Raw genomic sequence first — 14,376 nt, 5'->3', positions numbered from 1 at the left:
AAATCTTGGGCGCCTGGGTGGCTCAGTTGGTTGAGCGACTGCCTTCGGCTCAGGTCATGATCCTGGAGTCCCTGGATCGAGTCCCGCATCGGGCTCCCTGCTCGGCGGGGAGCCTGCTTCTCCCTCTGACCCTCCCCCTTCTCATGTGCTCTCTCTCATTCTCTCTGTCTCAAATAAATAAATAAAATCTTTAAAAAAAAAAAAAAAAAAACAAATAAATAAATAAAATCTTAAAAAAAAAGGAGGGGGGGGATTGTGCTGTCCGGGCCAGGGACGGCACTGCTTGAGGCCACCGTCTACAGAGCCACAGAGCTCCACACAGGAATAGACACATACTCCCCTCACGACACAGTGTTGATGGCCAGGTTAGCAGTCTACACCCTGTCTGCTTTAAAGTTCAGTGTTTGAAACCCAGTGTGTAGCTGGGAGCCACTGGATTGTCCCCTAGGCAGTAGGTACCGGTCCTCGAGGGGCTACTTGGATGAATTCCACCAGTCTACTTCCCTAAGATGGACCCAGATTATACCCTAGCCTGGGTCTGAAACAGTGCCACTTTGGAATGACCCCTTTTTTCATTGGTCATCCTCCTACCATAGACTCATAACCCATAGTTAGAGCTGTCAGTCAGCCACTTGGTGATCCAGGACGTCAGCGCCTCTTCAAAGTTAGCATCAGACCACTACCACCAAAATCAGGGCCAGGAGGAACCTTTGGATGGAAGAAATTCCGATTATAAGTGACAAAGAAACAGGGCTGTACCCAAACCTTTTTATAAAACTTACATTCAACTATCTCTTCGGGGCCAGCAAGAACAGGATGCCTGACCCCAGCAACAGCCACGCGGCAGGTGAGCCTCCTGGTCCAGGCTGATGCCACAGTGCATTGCCTCCAGCACAGGGCTGAGGAAGCAGCCGAAACCGTCGGAGAAATCACCGAGCCGCTCAGCATCAGTTCCTTCACAACTCCACTCACTGCACTGGGCAAACTCCTCCCACAGAAACTGAACCTTGCTAATTTACCCACACGTCAGTACATGCAATCAGGGTGCACTATGAAGCTAATCCACCCGGGAGATTCATCGAGACACTGTTCTAGTCAAAACCAACCACGCTAAAGGGTTCTCAGATGGTGGAGGTCGTAGGTTAGAAACAGAGGTCTTCCACATTGATGTGGACAGTGGACATCCTGTGTGGGACAGGGCGCAGACGGGGAGGCAGCCACACACCTGGTTAGTCTCATCCCCAGGAACCAACGGGATCTATGAAGGACTCCTCATGGCCACGCTGGACTCGCCAGCATCTGTCCGCCACTGACGCCCCCACATCAGAATGCACTACAGCCCCGAGCGCACACTTGCGCTCCCTCCCCGGACACAGCGTTCCCTTCTTCCGTCTTCCGGCAGCCTCCTCCTGGTTGCTGGACAGACAGCTCAGATCTTCCGTGCTGCCCCCAAGGCAGAGCTGTCTTCTCAGTCTGCACATCACACGGCTGTTTGTTGGCCGTGGTCTGGAACCTGAGCTCATGGCGGGAGACTGAGTCCTCTCCGGCCTTCACTCAATTCCTGGGCATAGCACTGGCTCACAGTAGGCGCTCAAGCATCTGAGTGAACAGGCAGACAGACGTCCCCACCCTGGGGATCAAGGGGAAAATAACCACAGAGAAGCTAAGGCCCCAGTTTGGTTGGTCAGCTGAAAACTGGCTCCAATGCTGTAGGCTGAGCCCAGTGGAGGAAAATCTACAGCGCAGTTGGTTTTTTTGCTTTAAGAGCTAGATTCCCCGCCCTCCCCCCCACCACTGCCCCGGACAAGAAACCCTTTGTGATGGCAACTCTGGTTCAGAGCAAGGCGGGCTGCACAGTGGAACTCTTTTCAGCTCAGACCCTAGATGTCAAAAGCACATTTTACTGTAGCTACAACAGAGCAAACTGGGTGAAGGGTACATGGGGCCCCTTCATACTATCTTTACAAGTTCCCATGAATCTTAGTTCAAAATTTAAAAAAATGTCAGGGTGACTGGGTGGCTCAGTCAGTTAAAGTGCCTGCCTTCGGCTCAGGTCATGATCCCGGGGTCCTGGGATGGAGCCCCGCGTCGGGCTCCCTGCTCAGTGGGGAGCCTGCTTCTCCCTCTCCCTCTGCTGCTGCTCTGCCTACTTGTTCGGTCAAATAAATAAAATCTTTTTAAAAAATTTTTAAAAATGTTGTACTAGGAGGATAAATGGAACCCTTGGGGAGACATGTTTCTGTTCAATAGAATGAAGGCCTTTCTGACAAAGCCGTCTGAAAAATGGAATGGGGATGGTTTCAAGATAGCCCTGTCTCTGGAGTCGGGCAGTCGACCCCGGCCACACCCGCAAGGCCGGGCCGCGTCATTCATCAGGGAGGGCCCATTCCCGGGGCCAAGGATGCCTGGGTTCAATCCTCAACCCTAATAATTCCTAGTTGTACGATCTTGGACAAGCTACTTTGCCTCTTTGCAAGTCTCTATTTCTGCATGAAAAAAATGCAGATAAGATCACATAAGACTTTATTGGCAATTGTGAGTTATTTCTCTTTAAGAGCAGCCTGCAAAGAATGGTCAGCACCCCAAGGGGGTGCCAACCTGCAGGCAGTGGCCGATGGCTCCACTCTTGGCAGGTCACCTTTGGCCGCAGGACTTGGTCAGGCTGGCACTTGTCACTGTGCTGGGGACAGGTGGAGGACTCGGATTCCTGAGGCTGGCCTCCAGCCCTCTACCCTCTGCACCCACAGCCCATAACCACCCATCACAGCCCTTTCCAGACTCCCACCAGACTTGGAGAACCCAAAAGGGGACACATATTTGAAAAAAAACCTGAGGCTCTGGCCCTTGGTAAAGGCTTGTGGCTTGATTAATGGAGGTCTATTTAGTGTTCCGAGTGGACAGTCATTAAGGCCCAATGATAAATATGGCCTCTGGAAAATACCTCTGTAGAAGGGGAGTGTAAGATGGACTGAGGGTCAGCTCCAGCTGGGTCTCACTCCACAGCACAGCCTGACGAAGCCAAGAACCGCATCACTGCCCACTGTGCAAAGGCCCAGCTTCTCTACAAAGCCGGCTTGTAAGGACCCGTTATTACTGTGAAGGATCCATTTACAGACTGGCACAAATATCAAAATTAAGCAGCTTAGATGAGTACAGAGGCTGGAGAGCTTTCTTCCCCCCCAACAGAAATCACTGCAGTAAATAATTTATTCTCCAAGCTTGCAGGGAAAAATATACTTCCCTCTCTGACTGGGAATGTGGCAGAAAAATAGAAGTCTGAGATGGACTTTGCATAGCCAGTTTATAGCTGCAATGGGTCCAGATGACACACACAAGTGGGCCTTGTAGCCCAGGGCTGGCTTTGCGTCTGCCAGAGCTCATCCCTGCCCCACAGCCGTGTGGGCGGGAAGCAGCAGGTGGCTAAGGAACCACCACAAAGACCTGACAAGATTTTAAAAACCCAGTAGGGTCTGCAGCTTTGTTTGAAATGAAATGGTTTTTATTTTTCAGAAATGACAAGATGACCTCCAATAGGACCGTTAACAATCCACCCTGCGGCTTCTCTTCACGGAGGGAGAAATAAGATCTATCACTGTAACACCAGGCTTCAGCCCTGTGTGAGCTGGCCTCGGGGAGGGAACGGGGAGAATGTCAATGAGCGCGGGCGGGGGGAGGGGGGTCGGGGGCGTAGCAGCAATGGAGAGACAGCCAACCGAGGCTGACAGATCACCCGCTGCAGCCCACCAAGTCCCCAGAGCTCGGAGTTAAGTATTTAAAAAGGATTCAGGCCGCTGCTTTGCTGTCAGGGAGGGTGCCACGGGCGAGTGCCGACGGCTCCCGAGGGCTAACGCTGCAGCAAGCTCATAAGCCACGGTTTCTGCTATTTCCTGCTCCCCTGTCTCCAAACCCACCTAAGGCTCACGCGGATTTCCCCAATGACTTAGAATGGCTTTGTGCTCACTATAATTGTAGTTTGTGCTGTGCTGTGAAGTAATAATTCAAACAAAATAAGAAAGCGACATTGCAGAGCCTGAGGAGAAGCTGAGGACTCTGTCTCAAGTCCCCCCGCGCACCTACACAGAAACCAGCTGAGGTGGTACAGTTGTATGACCCGTGTTACAGACAAGGAAACCACAGGTCAGAGGCAACAAGCGCGGGGCCCCAGCCGCCAGGTTTATTACCACTGCTCTAACTGACATCACGGAAATCTATGATCCTGTAAGACTGCAAACAATATAAACAAGTTATCTATAAAAAAGTTTCCTCCAAAAGGCATTTCCAATCCACTTTTTAGATTAACTGATCCCTCTGTCCTCCTTAGGGGGCTTCACATTAGAAAGACAGGTGCCTTATCAGCCACCTAACCCACGTCACGAAAGGGAAGTAGCAGTCTGCAGAGTACTGGGAACGGGAAGACGAGGAATTCCTTCCATGGGTCTCTCATCCCAACCCTGCCTGCCCCATCCATGTCACAGCTCATTCAGAGCAGGGAGCCAGGCCTCTGGAAAACGCACCGTCTGGCATTAAGGACCTTCTCGTTGTCTGTTTTAGAGAAATGTCACAACCTTGCCATGTGCCTGTGGTGCATGCCGGAGGTGACAGATCTTCAACTGACCTCCAAGCAAGAGGCTGGCTTTACTGTCAAGACATCAGGCCTCCTCCACCCCCCTGCCATTCGGGCTTCAGTCCCGGAAGGGCTCTGGCACACCTGGGGGCCCGAGGCAGCCTGGGGTTGGCTTCTGCTAGCTCTCCCTGTGAAGATTCCAAGATGACGAGACAGGCAAGGACGGCCCTTCCCACACACAGCAGCTCAGGGCTCTGGCAGGGATGGCATTTTGTGTGATCTGCTCTGGAGGGAAGGAGGGCTGCAGCACCACAGACCTGACGGGGTAGAAGGACGGCCGCAGGACTTGTAGATACCCCAGCGAGATAATACAGAGTAGCGGGAACACAAGAAATGCACACCATAAATTCAGATTATTAGACAGATAAAATCTAAAATGGTATCCTTAATTCTCTATTTGTCCAGTCACAACAGACCTATGATTACATTCAGGCATCAAATCTCAGGCTCCACAGCGAGCCGTCAACCTGAAGCCCCGGTGCTTCACCGTGGAAGGGCTCTGCCCACGAGAACACGCTTCTCACCTTCTCACCCTGGCAAGTCCAGGAACCAATGGCGCAAAAACTACCAAAGAAAAATGAGAGAATCGGTTACTGGACTTAGCAGCATCAGCTGCACAAACAGAAGCAGCCTCTGGCACCACTTTCAAGAAAAAACCAAAAGTATAGCTTAAATATTCTAATTTCAAATCGTGGACGTTCTCCTTCCCTGAGGCGCTGGGAAAGGGTCAGGCCGGGGAGCAGTGCGCTCGGCAGAGGCCTCACTCCACCGCAGTCAGCTGCTCGATGGCACTGCGCACTCTCTTTGCCGCCTCTTCGAATTCTTTCTGCTTACTGTTGGTTTCCTTTGCCTGGAAATAAAGAATAGGTGCATGAAACTGAACGAGAGCTTCCCAATCACACCCTGTAGACAAGATCAACATGGAAAAAACAAGGCAACATCTATTGAGCACCTAAATAAATCAGGTGCTGTGCTAGGGTGGAGACCCCCAGCTATTTGGGGTGAATATCCTGACTCAACTCAAGGGCCTCCCACTTCAGCTACATCCTAATAATGATAAAAGAAGACACTTCTGCAATGTTTGTGTGTCCCAAACACCATTTCACCTGCTTTACACACACGAACGGCTTTATTGCTCGGCGTCCCTGTGAGGCAGATGCCACCACGGTCTGCATTCCACAGTGAGGAAACCAAGGCCCAGAGTGGTGTCCAGGTGGCCCAGCTAGCTAGTCTGTGGCACAGTCCTGCTCTCAACCACCGCCCACACTGCTTCTGAAGCTCCCCCAGTTCAAGTCCAGAGCCCCCCTCTTGTCCATGTAGAGCCCCCCTCTTGTCCATGTAGAGACACTGCCGAGCCTCAGCTTTCTCCTGAAATAGAAGATTCTTTTGCTTCCCGGGGCTCCCTGAACCTACCTTCTGACCTGTTCATTCTGCCCAACGCTCTCTCCAGAAGGACAAATGTCGGATCGCGTTAGCAGATCCAAGAACCTCTCTCCCTACCCTCATGTGTGTTCTCCTTGATTTCTCTGACACACTAAAAAGCTAACAGGCCTTTATCAGGCTAAATTTGTTTTTTAATTAGAGGCTAACTTTAAAAAATTACTTTTCATTATGTATGTTTGTGTATCTTAATTTTGCCGCCATGTATAAGGCTTACTTAAAATTATTAATTGAAAGAAAAATTAATGGGCGCCTGGGTGGCTCAGTTGGTTAAGCGACTGCCTTCGGCTCAGGTCATGATCCTGGAGTCCCGGGATCGAGTCCCACATCAGGCTCCCTGCTCAGCAGGGAGTCCGCTCCTCCCTCTCATGCTCTCTGTTTCTCATTCTCTCTCTCGCAAATAAATACAATCTTAAAAAAAAAAAAAGAAAAAAAAAAAAGAAAGAAAAATTAATTTAAAAAATAAGAAATTGACACGAAAAAAAGAACACAGCAACTGACAGTTAAGGGTGTGCCCTGTAACGGACAACTCTGCAGCTCGAGAGCCTCGTCTTTACAGATATGGAAAGATGACTGTACTTTTTCTTTTTTTTTTAAGTAATCTGTACACCCGCCGTGGGGCTTGAACTCACAACCATGAGATCAAGAGTTGCACGCTCCACCGACTGAGCCAGCCAGGGGCCCTGACCATGGCCTTTTAAAATATATTTTTTATTTACTTTTTTCTTCTCTTTCAAAAAAGTCTAAAATTAAATAAGCCCCAATGTACACAGGCTGTAATTTAACCACCACAACATGGAGGTTCAACAACTCCAATTTATACATTTTTTTAAAGATTTATTTATTTTAGAAAGAGCGTGCACACACGCATGCAGGAGGAGGGGCAGAGGGAGAGGGAGAAAGAAAATCCCAAGCAGACTCTCAGCTGAGCACAGAGCCCAACTCGGGGCTCGATCCCACAACCGTGAGATCATGACCTGAGCCAAAAACAAGAGCCAGACGCTCAACCGACTGAGCCACCCAGGCGCCCCTATGTTTTCTTAATAAAGGTGGATTGAAGCAAAACTCAGAAACTCATGGGGCACCACCTGGGTGGCTCAGTTGGTTAAGCATCTGACTCTTAATTTCAGCTCAGGACGTGATCTCAGGGTCACGAGATTGAGCCCCTCGTCCAGTTCCATGCTCAGTGAGGATTCTGCTTGGGATTCTCCCTCTTCCTCTGCCCCTCCCATTCTCTCTCTAAAACAAATAAATAAATCTTTAAAAAAAAATCAGAAACTATTAAAAACATAAAACACCTGCGTAGCTCAGTCATTAAGCATCTACCTTCGGCTCCGGTCATGATCCCAGGGTCCTGGGATAGAGCCCCGCATTGGGCTCCCTGATCAGCGGGAAGCCTGCTTCTCCCTCTCCTGCTCCCCCTGCTTGTGTTCCTGCTCTCGCTATCTCTGTGTTGAATAAATAAAATCTTAAAATAATAATAATAATAATAATAATAATAATAATAATAATAATAAAAAGGGGCGCCCGGGTGGCTCAGTTGGTTAAGCGACTGCCTTTGGCTGAGGTCATGATCCTGGAGTCCCGGGATCGAGTCCCGCATCAGGCTCCCTGCTCAGCTTCTCCCTCTGACCCTCCCCGCTCTCATGTGCTCTCTCTCTCAAATAAATAAATAAAATCTTTAAAAAACAAACAAACCATAAAACGCACTGAGCAAAAGTTTGCCATCTGGAGCTTAGGACTCTTCTTCCTTCCTCTCGAGCTTCATTTTAGCCTCATTGCTAGTGTCTACAAACTCAAGTCTGACAGAGGTTTCTCTGCTTGCTCCCATATTAAGTTCAGCCCCTGAACTGATTTGTTTTCTAGCTGGTTCTAATTTACTTTGTTTTCTCAAAAGGCAGAGGTAGCGCTGCAGCCCCAAGAAGAGCCACAGAGCGGGCAGCGCGCTCCCAGGTTAGACCCCCCCTAAAAGGCCGGCTGTCCAGCAGGGACACCCCAGGGCCCCAGGTGGGCTGCTCCATCAGCGATCCTGTCACACGGACTAGCAGCAGCACCTCCCACGTAAGTCTGGGGCCTCAGAAACCCACAGCATCACAGCAAACACCTGTTCCTTGTCTCCAGTATCTGCATACCCAACACAATTATTTCATCTTGTTCTTTTTAACGAATGTCCAATAAACGACTACCTTACACTACATATGCAATCACATAGCTAACTTAATAGTTTAAAATACCAGGCCCCGACCTTATTTACCCCTACCGAACAGACAAGGTTTGTGTGCCAGCCCACCCCCAGGAGTGAGGTGCCCTAGACTGCCCATGGGGCTCCAGGGCGAAGCAGACAGACCTCTGGTTATGCCGGTTCCCAGACATGACCATCCACTCACATGGGCAAGTGCATGGGCACACGAGGGGACCTGACTTACATACTAGTGATAAATTATTTGCAGCAAATCTCACAATCAGCTGGTACTCTAGAACAGCATGTCCAACAGAACCTTTTGCAATGACAGAACTATTCCATTATCTGCGGGGCGCAGCACAGCAGCAACCGGACATGCGCAGCCACTGGGCACGTAAGACGCTCTCTGTGTGACCGGAGCACGCAAATCTGCACTCTACAGAATCTTCATCATAAAAGCCACTCGTGGCTGATGGCCACGGAGGGGGAGAGCATAGCTCTACGACATCGTAACAGTATAGTTGAGAGCCACGGGCTTACAAAAACTTCCCTGTTGTTTAAGTTGTATAAACCAATTAAGGAAAGTATGAACAGCTTACACTTTTTATTCTTCTATAAAATACGGAAATTTAAAAATTATCTGGAAGGAGACACAATAAACAGTCCATGGTGGTCACCCTTAGCACAGAGGTGGAGCTTTTGATTCTTCCTTGTGGAAGCTTATATTGTTTGTTTTGTAATTAAACAAAGTAATAGAAACAAAGGCATCGTTTTAAAGTATCCTGTATTCTGGGATGCCTGGGTGGCTCAGTCGGTTAAATGTCTACCTTCAGCTCAGGTCATGATCCTGGGGTCCCGGGATCGAGCCCCACATTCAGCTCCCTGCTCAGTGGGGAGTCTGCTTCTCCCTCTGCCCCTCCCCCTGCTGGTGCTGGATTGCACACTCTCTCTCTCTCAAATAAATAAGAATTTTTTTTTTTTTTAAGATTTTATTTATTTATTTGAAAGAGAGAGAGAGCACAAGCAGGGGGAGCAGCAGGCAGAGGGAGAGGGAGAAGCAGGCTCACTGAGCAGGAAGCCTGATGCGGGGCTCGATCCCAGGACCCTGGGATCATGACCTGAGCCGAAGGCAGACGCTTAACGACTAAGCCACCCAGGCGCCCTTAAATAAGAATCTTTAAAAAAAATAACGTATCCTGTATTCTGACTTGGGGAGAACAGAAACAGCTGTACAATGAAAGCAAAACATTTTCTTCCTATCCCCCACTTTTCTCCCTTCTTGCCTGTTCACCCTGGTCTGGTGTGGCCCCACTGCTGTTCCCGAAGATGATGGCGACCTGGTGACCGAGCGTCTCCTGGTGGGCTTCCTGCTTCAGTGAATCCCTTCTCCCCATAGGCCACCTGACTCTGCCTATCAGACCAAGGGGCCTTGGAGCACTGGGTCACTCACTGTCTTGGAGCTGTGCTGTCACAACCACGTTTCCTCTTTGTTACAACCACCTAACATCCTTTGTCTTTTTCAGCGCTCTACAGTTTGGTTTCAGCCTCTCCCTGGGCTACACATTAATCTTCCTCCTGCTCGCTGGGGCACAGCTTTCTCATGACTGTCCCCTAAGTAAACAGGCTGGTCTCTCACCTAGAATGGGCTTGGTAAACTGTGGCCTGTGGGACATATGGTCTATTTTCATACATTGGGCTACGAATGGTTTTCACATTTTTAAACAGTTGTGAAAACAAAAAAAACCCCAAAGAATAATATCTAACAGAGGGCACCTGGGTGGCTCAGTCGGTTGAGTGTCTGCCTTCGGCTTGGGTCATGATCCCAGGGTCCTGGGATCGAGTCCCGCATCGGACTCCCTGCTCAGCAGGGAGTCTGCTTCTCCTTCTCCCTCTGCCCCTTCCCTCTGCTCACGCTCTCTCTCTCAAATAAATAAATAAAATCTTAAAAAAAAAAAAATACCTAGGCCGCAGCCACCGCCTCTGCCGCGACCAAGATGGCCGGGAGACTCGCCACCTTCCTCAAGGATGCCTGGGCCAAGGAGCCGGTGCTGGTCGCGTCCTTCACCATCGGGGGCCTCGCTCTAATTCTGCCCACCCTCAGCCCCTTCACCAAATACACCACCATGATCAACCAGGCCACACCCTACAACTATCCAGTGCCCCTCCGAGATGATGGGAACATGCCCGATGTCCCCAGCCACCCCCAGGACCCCCAGGGCCCAAGCTTGGAGTGGCTGAAGAACTTGTGAGCACCCCCGGTGACATGGAGGAGGCCCCTCCCCTGAGCCAATAAAATGTGAAAAGCGAAAAAAAAAAAAAAATACCTAAACCATGAGGCCCATGAAGGCTAAAATATTTACTATCTGTGGCACTTCACGGAGGGTGTGCTGACGCCTGACCTAGAAGGCTCTCCCTGGCCCACTTCGTGCTTCCAACACTGCAGTCCCCCAGGCCCCCATTGCGTAAATGCTCTTCCACAACTCGCTATACTGACCGCCAATTTCTTCCCCTATCCTAACAAAAAATTTGGTCTTCAGTGTTTATACTGTATTAGACAGAACTATTTCATAATCATCTCAAAAAGAACATAAATTTTCAACCAGAAAAGGATCTCAGAAACCACGGGGATCCGCCCTCCACATGCAACCAAGACTGGCCTAAACTCACAGAGCCCACGAATGGCAGGGGCAGAACTAGGATGTCAACTCCCAGCCCAGTGCTTTGCTACAATGATATTAAACACCCAAACATTTATTCTCTGTAACACTGCCATACTTAACAAATAAAAATAGAGGATGTCCAGCTAAATTTGAACTTCATAAAAACGAGTAACTTTTTTAGTATACATCCATACAAAACGTGAGCTATACTAATAAATTATTCCCCATGTACCTGAAATTCAGATTTAACTGGGAGCCCTGATTTTCTCTACAGCCCAGGCTGCTTGGTACCCACCTCGTTGTGGACCCACAGCCTCACCCCTCCTCTCTCCCGATAACCCAGGATGCCTGTCCACAAGTCAAAGTTCACCTGCAGAAATCCCAAGGTCCAGCTGGACTGTGCCTCTTTTTCCCAATACCCATAATGCCCTTTCCCCGATATGTTACTATGTGCCCCCAAACCCTCTGTCCCCACCACGCTCACACATGAACACACACTATGTAAATGGCCTCCCACACAGACTGTCACTGAAGGCTGGGCACCAGCCTAACCATCACCGCTCCACCACCAGAGGTACCTCACACTAAACACGTCCTCCAGGAGGGAACACGTTTTTCTCTGACTGCACAACCCCAAGACCACATTCCAGGACAGACGCTTTTCTGTCCTTTATATCCTCACATATCCATCTGAGGGGCTTAAAAATGCGTACTGAGGAAAACTAAGCCCCTCCAGTACAAGGGGCGGGGAACTCAGTGCTCCAGAAGCTCAACAGGGTTTGCCCTTGGTTCTTACTCCCGATAATACATACGATTTTGTTCTTGGCTCTTTCTTTGTCCAGTTTCAAAAATTCACTGAGGGTTAATTCTTCAAACTGCTTCTTTACAGAAAGGAAAGCACAACCAGATGAATGCTTTTTATGCTCCTCTCTAGAAAAATCAATGCAGGAGCATGTCAACAGAGAAAAGTCAGGTAAAGGGAGAAAAACAACAGTTTGTCAGCAACACCCAGCACCCTGGCTCACAAACATGCCTCCCTCTGCTTCGTGAAGCACACAGAACCAGTGCTAGGTCCCAGGGCACACTCCCACACAGCCCATCTCTGCCCCCTGCCCTCTCTCTGGACGTCTCCCCACCATGCTTGGGGCTGATGTATTTTATCTGGAGTCCTTCAGCAATTAGCAGGAAACATGTCACGTGGTATGTAAGTGCAGGGGCAGCACACTTCAAATCCCTCTAAAATCCTCAAGGAAGGAGCTGTCTGAAGTAATCTCATTTCACTGGAACTGTTACAGAATCTGTTTGCTGGGTCCCAGTAAGGGCATCGCTGGCCAGGCTTCTCCAATGAACTCCCCAGCCTCATTCTCTGCATTGGGAATTATCCCTGCAAATAGCGGACAGCAGTGTGAGCAGAGCAGTACTGGAATGAACACAGCCATCCAGAGTCCAAAAGGACAGCCCATAGGAACTACCATCTGAAAATATCCTAGCACGTAGAAATTCACTCCCAAGAATACAGCGGGTACTTTCCCAGTGATCCCCGGTATGAGCACCATGCCATCCTAGTCAAGAATGGGTCATAAGGGGGGCGCCTGGGTGGCTCAGTCGTTAGGCGTCTGCCTTCGGCTCAGGTCATGGTCCCAGGGTCCTGGGATCGAGCCCCACATCGGGCTCCCTGCTCAGCAGGAAGCCTGCTTCTCCCTCTCCCTCTGCCTGCCGCTCCCCCTGCTTGTGCTCTCTCTCTCCCTCTCTGTCAAGTAAATAAATAAAATCTTTAAAAAAAAAAAATGGGTCATAAGAGCAAACATGTTAGAGAAAACAACAACTCTCTTCTGGCCAAGAAGAGACAACTTGGGTGATTCTCTATAGGAAAATATTAACATACGGCAGCAATCGGGACTGACAGGGGAAAAAAGATGAGAAAAGAAGGTGGTGTCACATACAAAAAGACAGCCGTCAGGGTGTCTGGACATACACACAGAATTAAAAAAACAAAAAAACAAAAACAAAAAACACAACCAAAAACAAATCTAGATGCCTTAAAGGACAAAACCTGAAACAACACAAGCGTCCCATTTAAGAGAGTATTTTCTCCGGTGTGTGAGTGACAGCTCAATGACGCTTTAGATGTGAAGACTCCACAGCAAGGAAAGCACCTGGACGCCCCCCGGTCACCACAGGATCTGCGCCTGAATTCGGCCAGACCTGAAGGGCGTCACGGACAGTCCTGCAAGAATGAGCCTTTCCTCAGCATCCACGGGAGGACGTCTGGCCAAATCGGGTTTAGAAAGGCTGAAAGCACCACCAGGGCACCAACACAAAGAGACTCGTCCATTTGCAATAACTGTTTGGGGCACAAAACGAACTCGGAAAGCCACGGCTGCATCACTAAGTGTCTTGGAAATTCAGATAGTTTTCGCAGGCCCGGCTCAAAACAGGAGCGGGGGATGCAGCCGGGGCAGCCTGGGAGCCCACGAGGCTGGCCTGGGGGACTCACATAGGGTCGTCATCTGGCTCCCAGCCTTCCAGCTCCTTGAAGCAGAAGAAACACTGGGCCAAGTCGGGCTCGTTCTCAGTGGGACAGTGGATAAAGCCGGCCTCGGCCATCTGCAAGGGAGAGCTGAGGCTCAGGCCCCGGCCGGGATCCCACAGACGGAGGGGTGGCCCGGGGCCCGGGGGCCCAGAGGGAGGGGTTTCCCGGGGCTGCCATCCCACAGCTGGAGGGGTCGCCCGGGGCCGAAAGCCCACAGAGGGAGGGGTCGCCCCGGGGTTCGGGAGCCCACAGAGGGAGGGGTCGCCCCGGGGTCTGGGAGCCCACAGGGGGAGGGGTCGCTCGGGATTCGGGAACCCACAGAGGGAGGGGTTTCACGGGGCCGAAAGCCCACAGCCGGAGGGGGTCACCCCGGGGCCGCGTCAGGGCTCTGGGGAAGGGCGGGCCTGGGGCCCAGGGAGGCCGCGCGGTCTCACCCGCTCCGGGGTGCAGGCGCAGCCCTCCAAGAACGGCCAGTTCTTGAACGTAGAGATGCGGTGGTCCTTGAGGTAGAGCTGCCAGGCGGGGGGCAACGACGAAGCGCCCATCCCGCCGACACAGCCACAGAGCGCCGACCTGATTCAAATCCGGCGGTTGGCTGCCGCCGCGGAGCATGTCGGGAACGCGCTGCCGCAGAGCGCGCCGCCCGCGGCTTTCTGGGAAGGCTGGGCGGCGCGGGGCGTGCTGGGAGTTGTAGTCCTCCCGCCGTGCGGCTCAGCTACTCGCGATGCGCAGAGCGGCCTATGCCGCGCGCTGGCCCTTTCCCACCCTTAGCGTTTCCCCCATTGCTTGCAAAGACCGGTGGGAAGAGGGATTGAGGATGCTCTGACGTCCCCGTGATGGGTTCAAGGAGTGGCCACTGTCGAACACATATGTATTAAGTCTGTGCTCATTAAACACTCCCCCTTTTCCGTAAGATTTTGTAACAGATATTTAATTC

General features: G+C 50.8%; 2 protein-coding genes across 2 annotated transcripts; one reads left to right on the top strand and one right to left on the bottom strand.

Moving 5' to 3' along the window:
* Positions 1 to 4,230: 4,230 nt before the first annotated feature.
* BIRC5 (baculoviral IAP repeat containing 5) lies at positions 4,231 to 14,049 on the bottom strand. The gene is made up of 4 exons (XM_032429605.1): positions 13,874 to 14,049; positions 13,404 to 13,513; positions 11,719 to 11,836; positions 4,231 to 5,474 (listed from the first exon to the last, which is right to left on the bottom strand). The coding sequence occupies exons 1-4, from the start codon at positions 13,982 to 13,984 to the stop codon at positions 5,385 to 5,387; spliced, it is 429 nt and encodes a 142-aa protein (XP_032285496.1). The 5' UTR covers positions 13,985 to 14,049; the 3' UTR covers positions 4,231 to 5,384.
* Positions 10,229 to 10,553, top strand: LOC116647942 (NADH dehydrogenase [ubiquinone] 1 alpha subcomplex subunit 3). The gene has a single exon (XM_032429607.1). It carries the CDS (start codon positions 10,241 to 10,243, stop codon positions 10,493 to 10,495), a length of 255 nt encoding a protein of 84 aa, XP_032285498.1. The 5' UTR covers positions 10,229 to 10,240; the 3' UTR covers positions 10,496 to 10,553.
* Positions 14,050 to 14,376: the final 327 nt, after the last annotated feature.

The sequence above is a fragment of the Phoca vitulina genome, unplaced genomic scaffold (genome assembly GCF_004348235.1).
Source record: "Phoca vitulina isolate PV1807 unplaced genomic scaffold, GSC_HSeal_1.0 scaffold41, whole genome shotgun sequence".
In the NCBI taxonomy this organism is placed as follows: Eukaryota; Metazoa; Chordata; class Mammalia; order Carnivora; family Phocidae; genus Phoca; species Phoca vitulina.
Note: the sequence above shows the minus strand (reverse complement) of the source record. Positions and strands in the feature narration are given on the sequence as shown.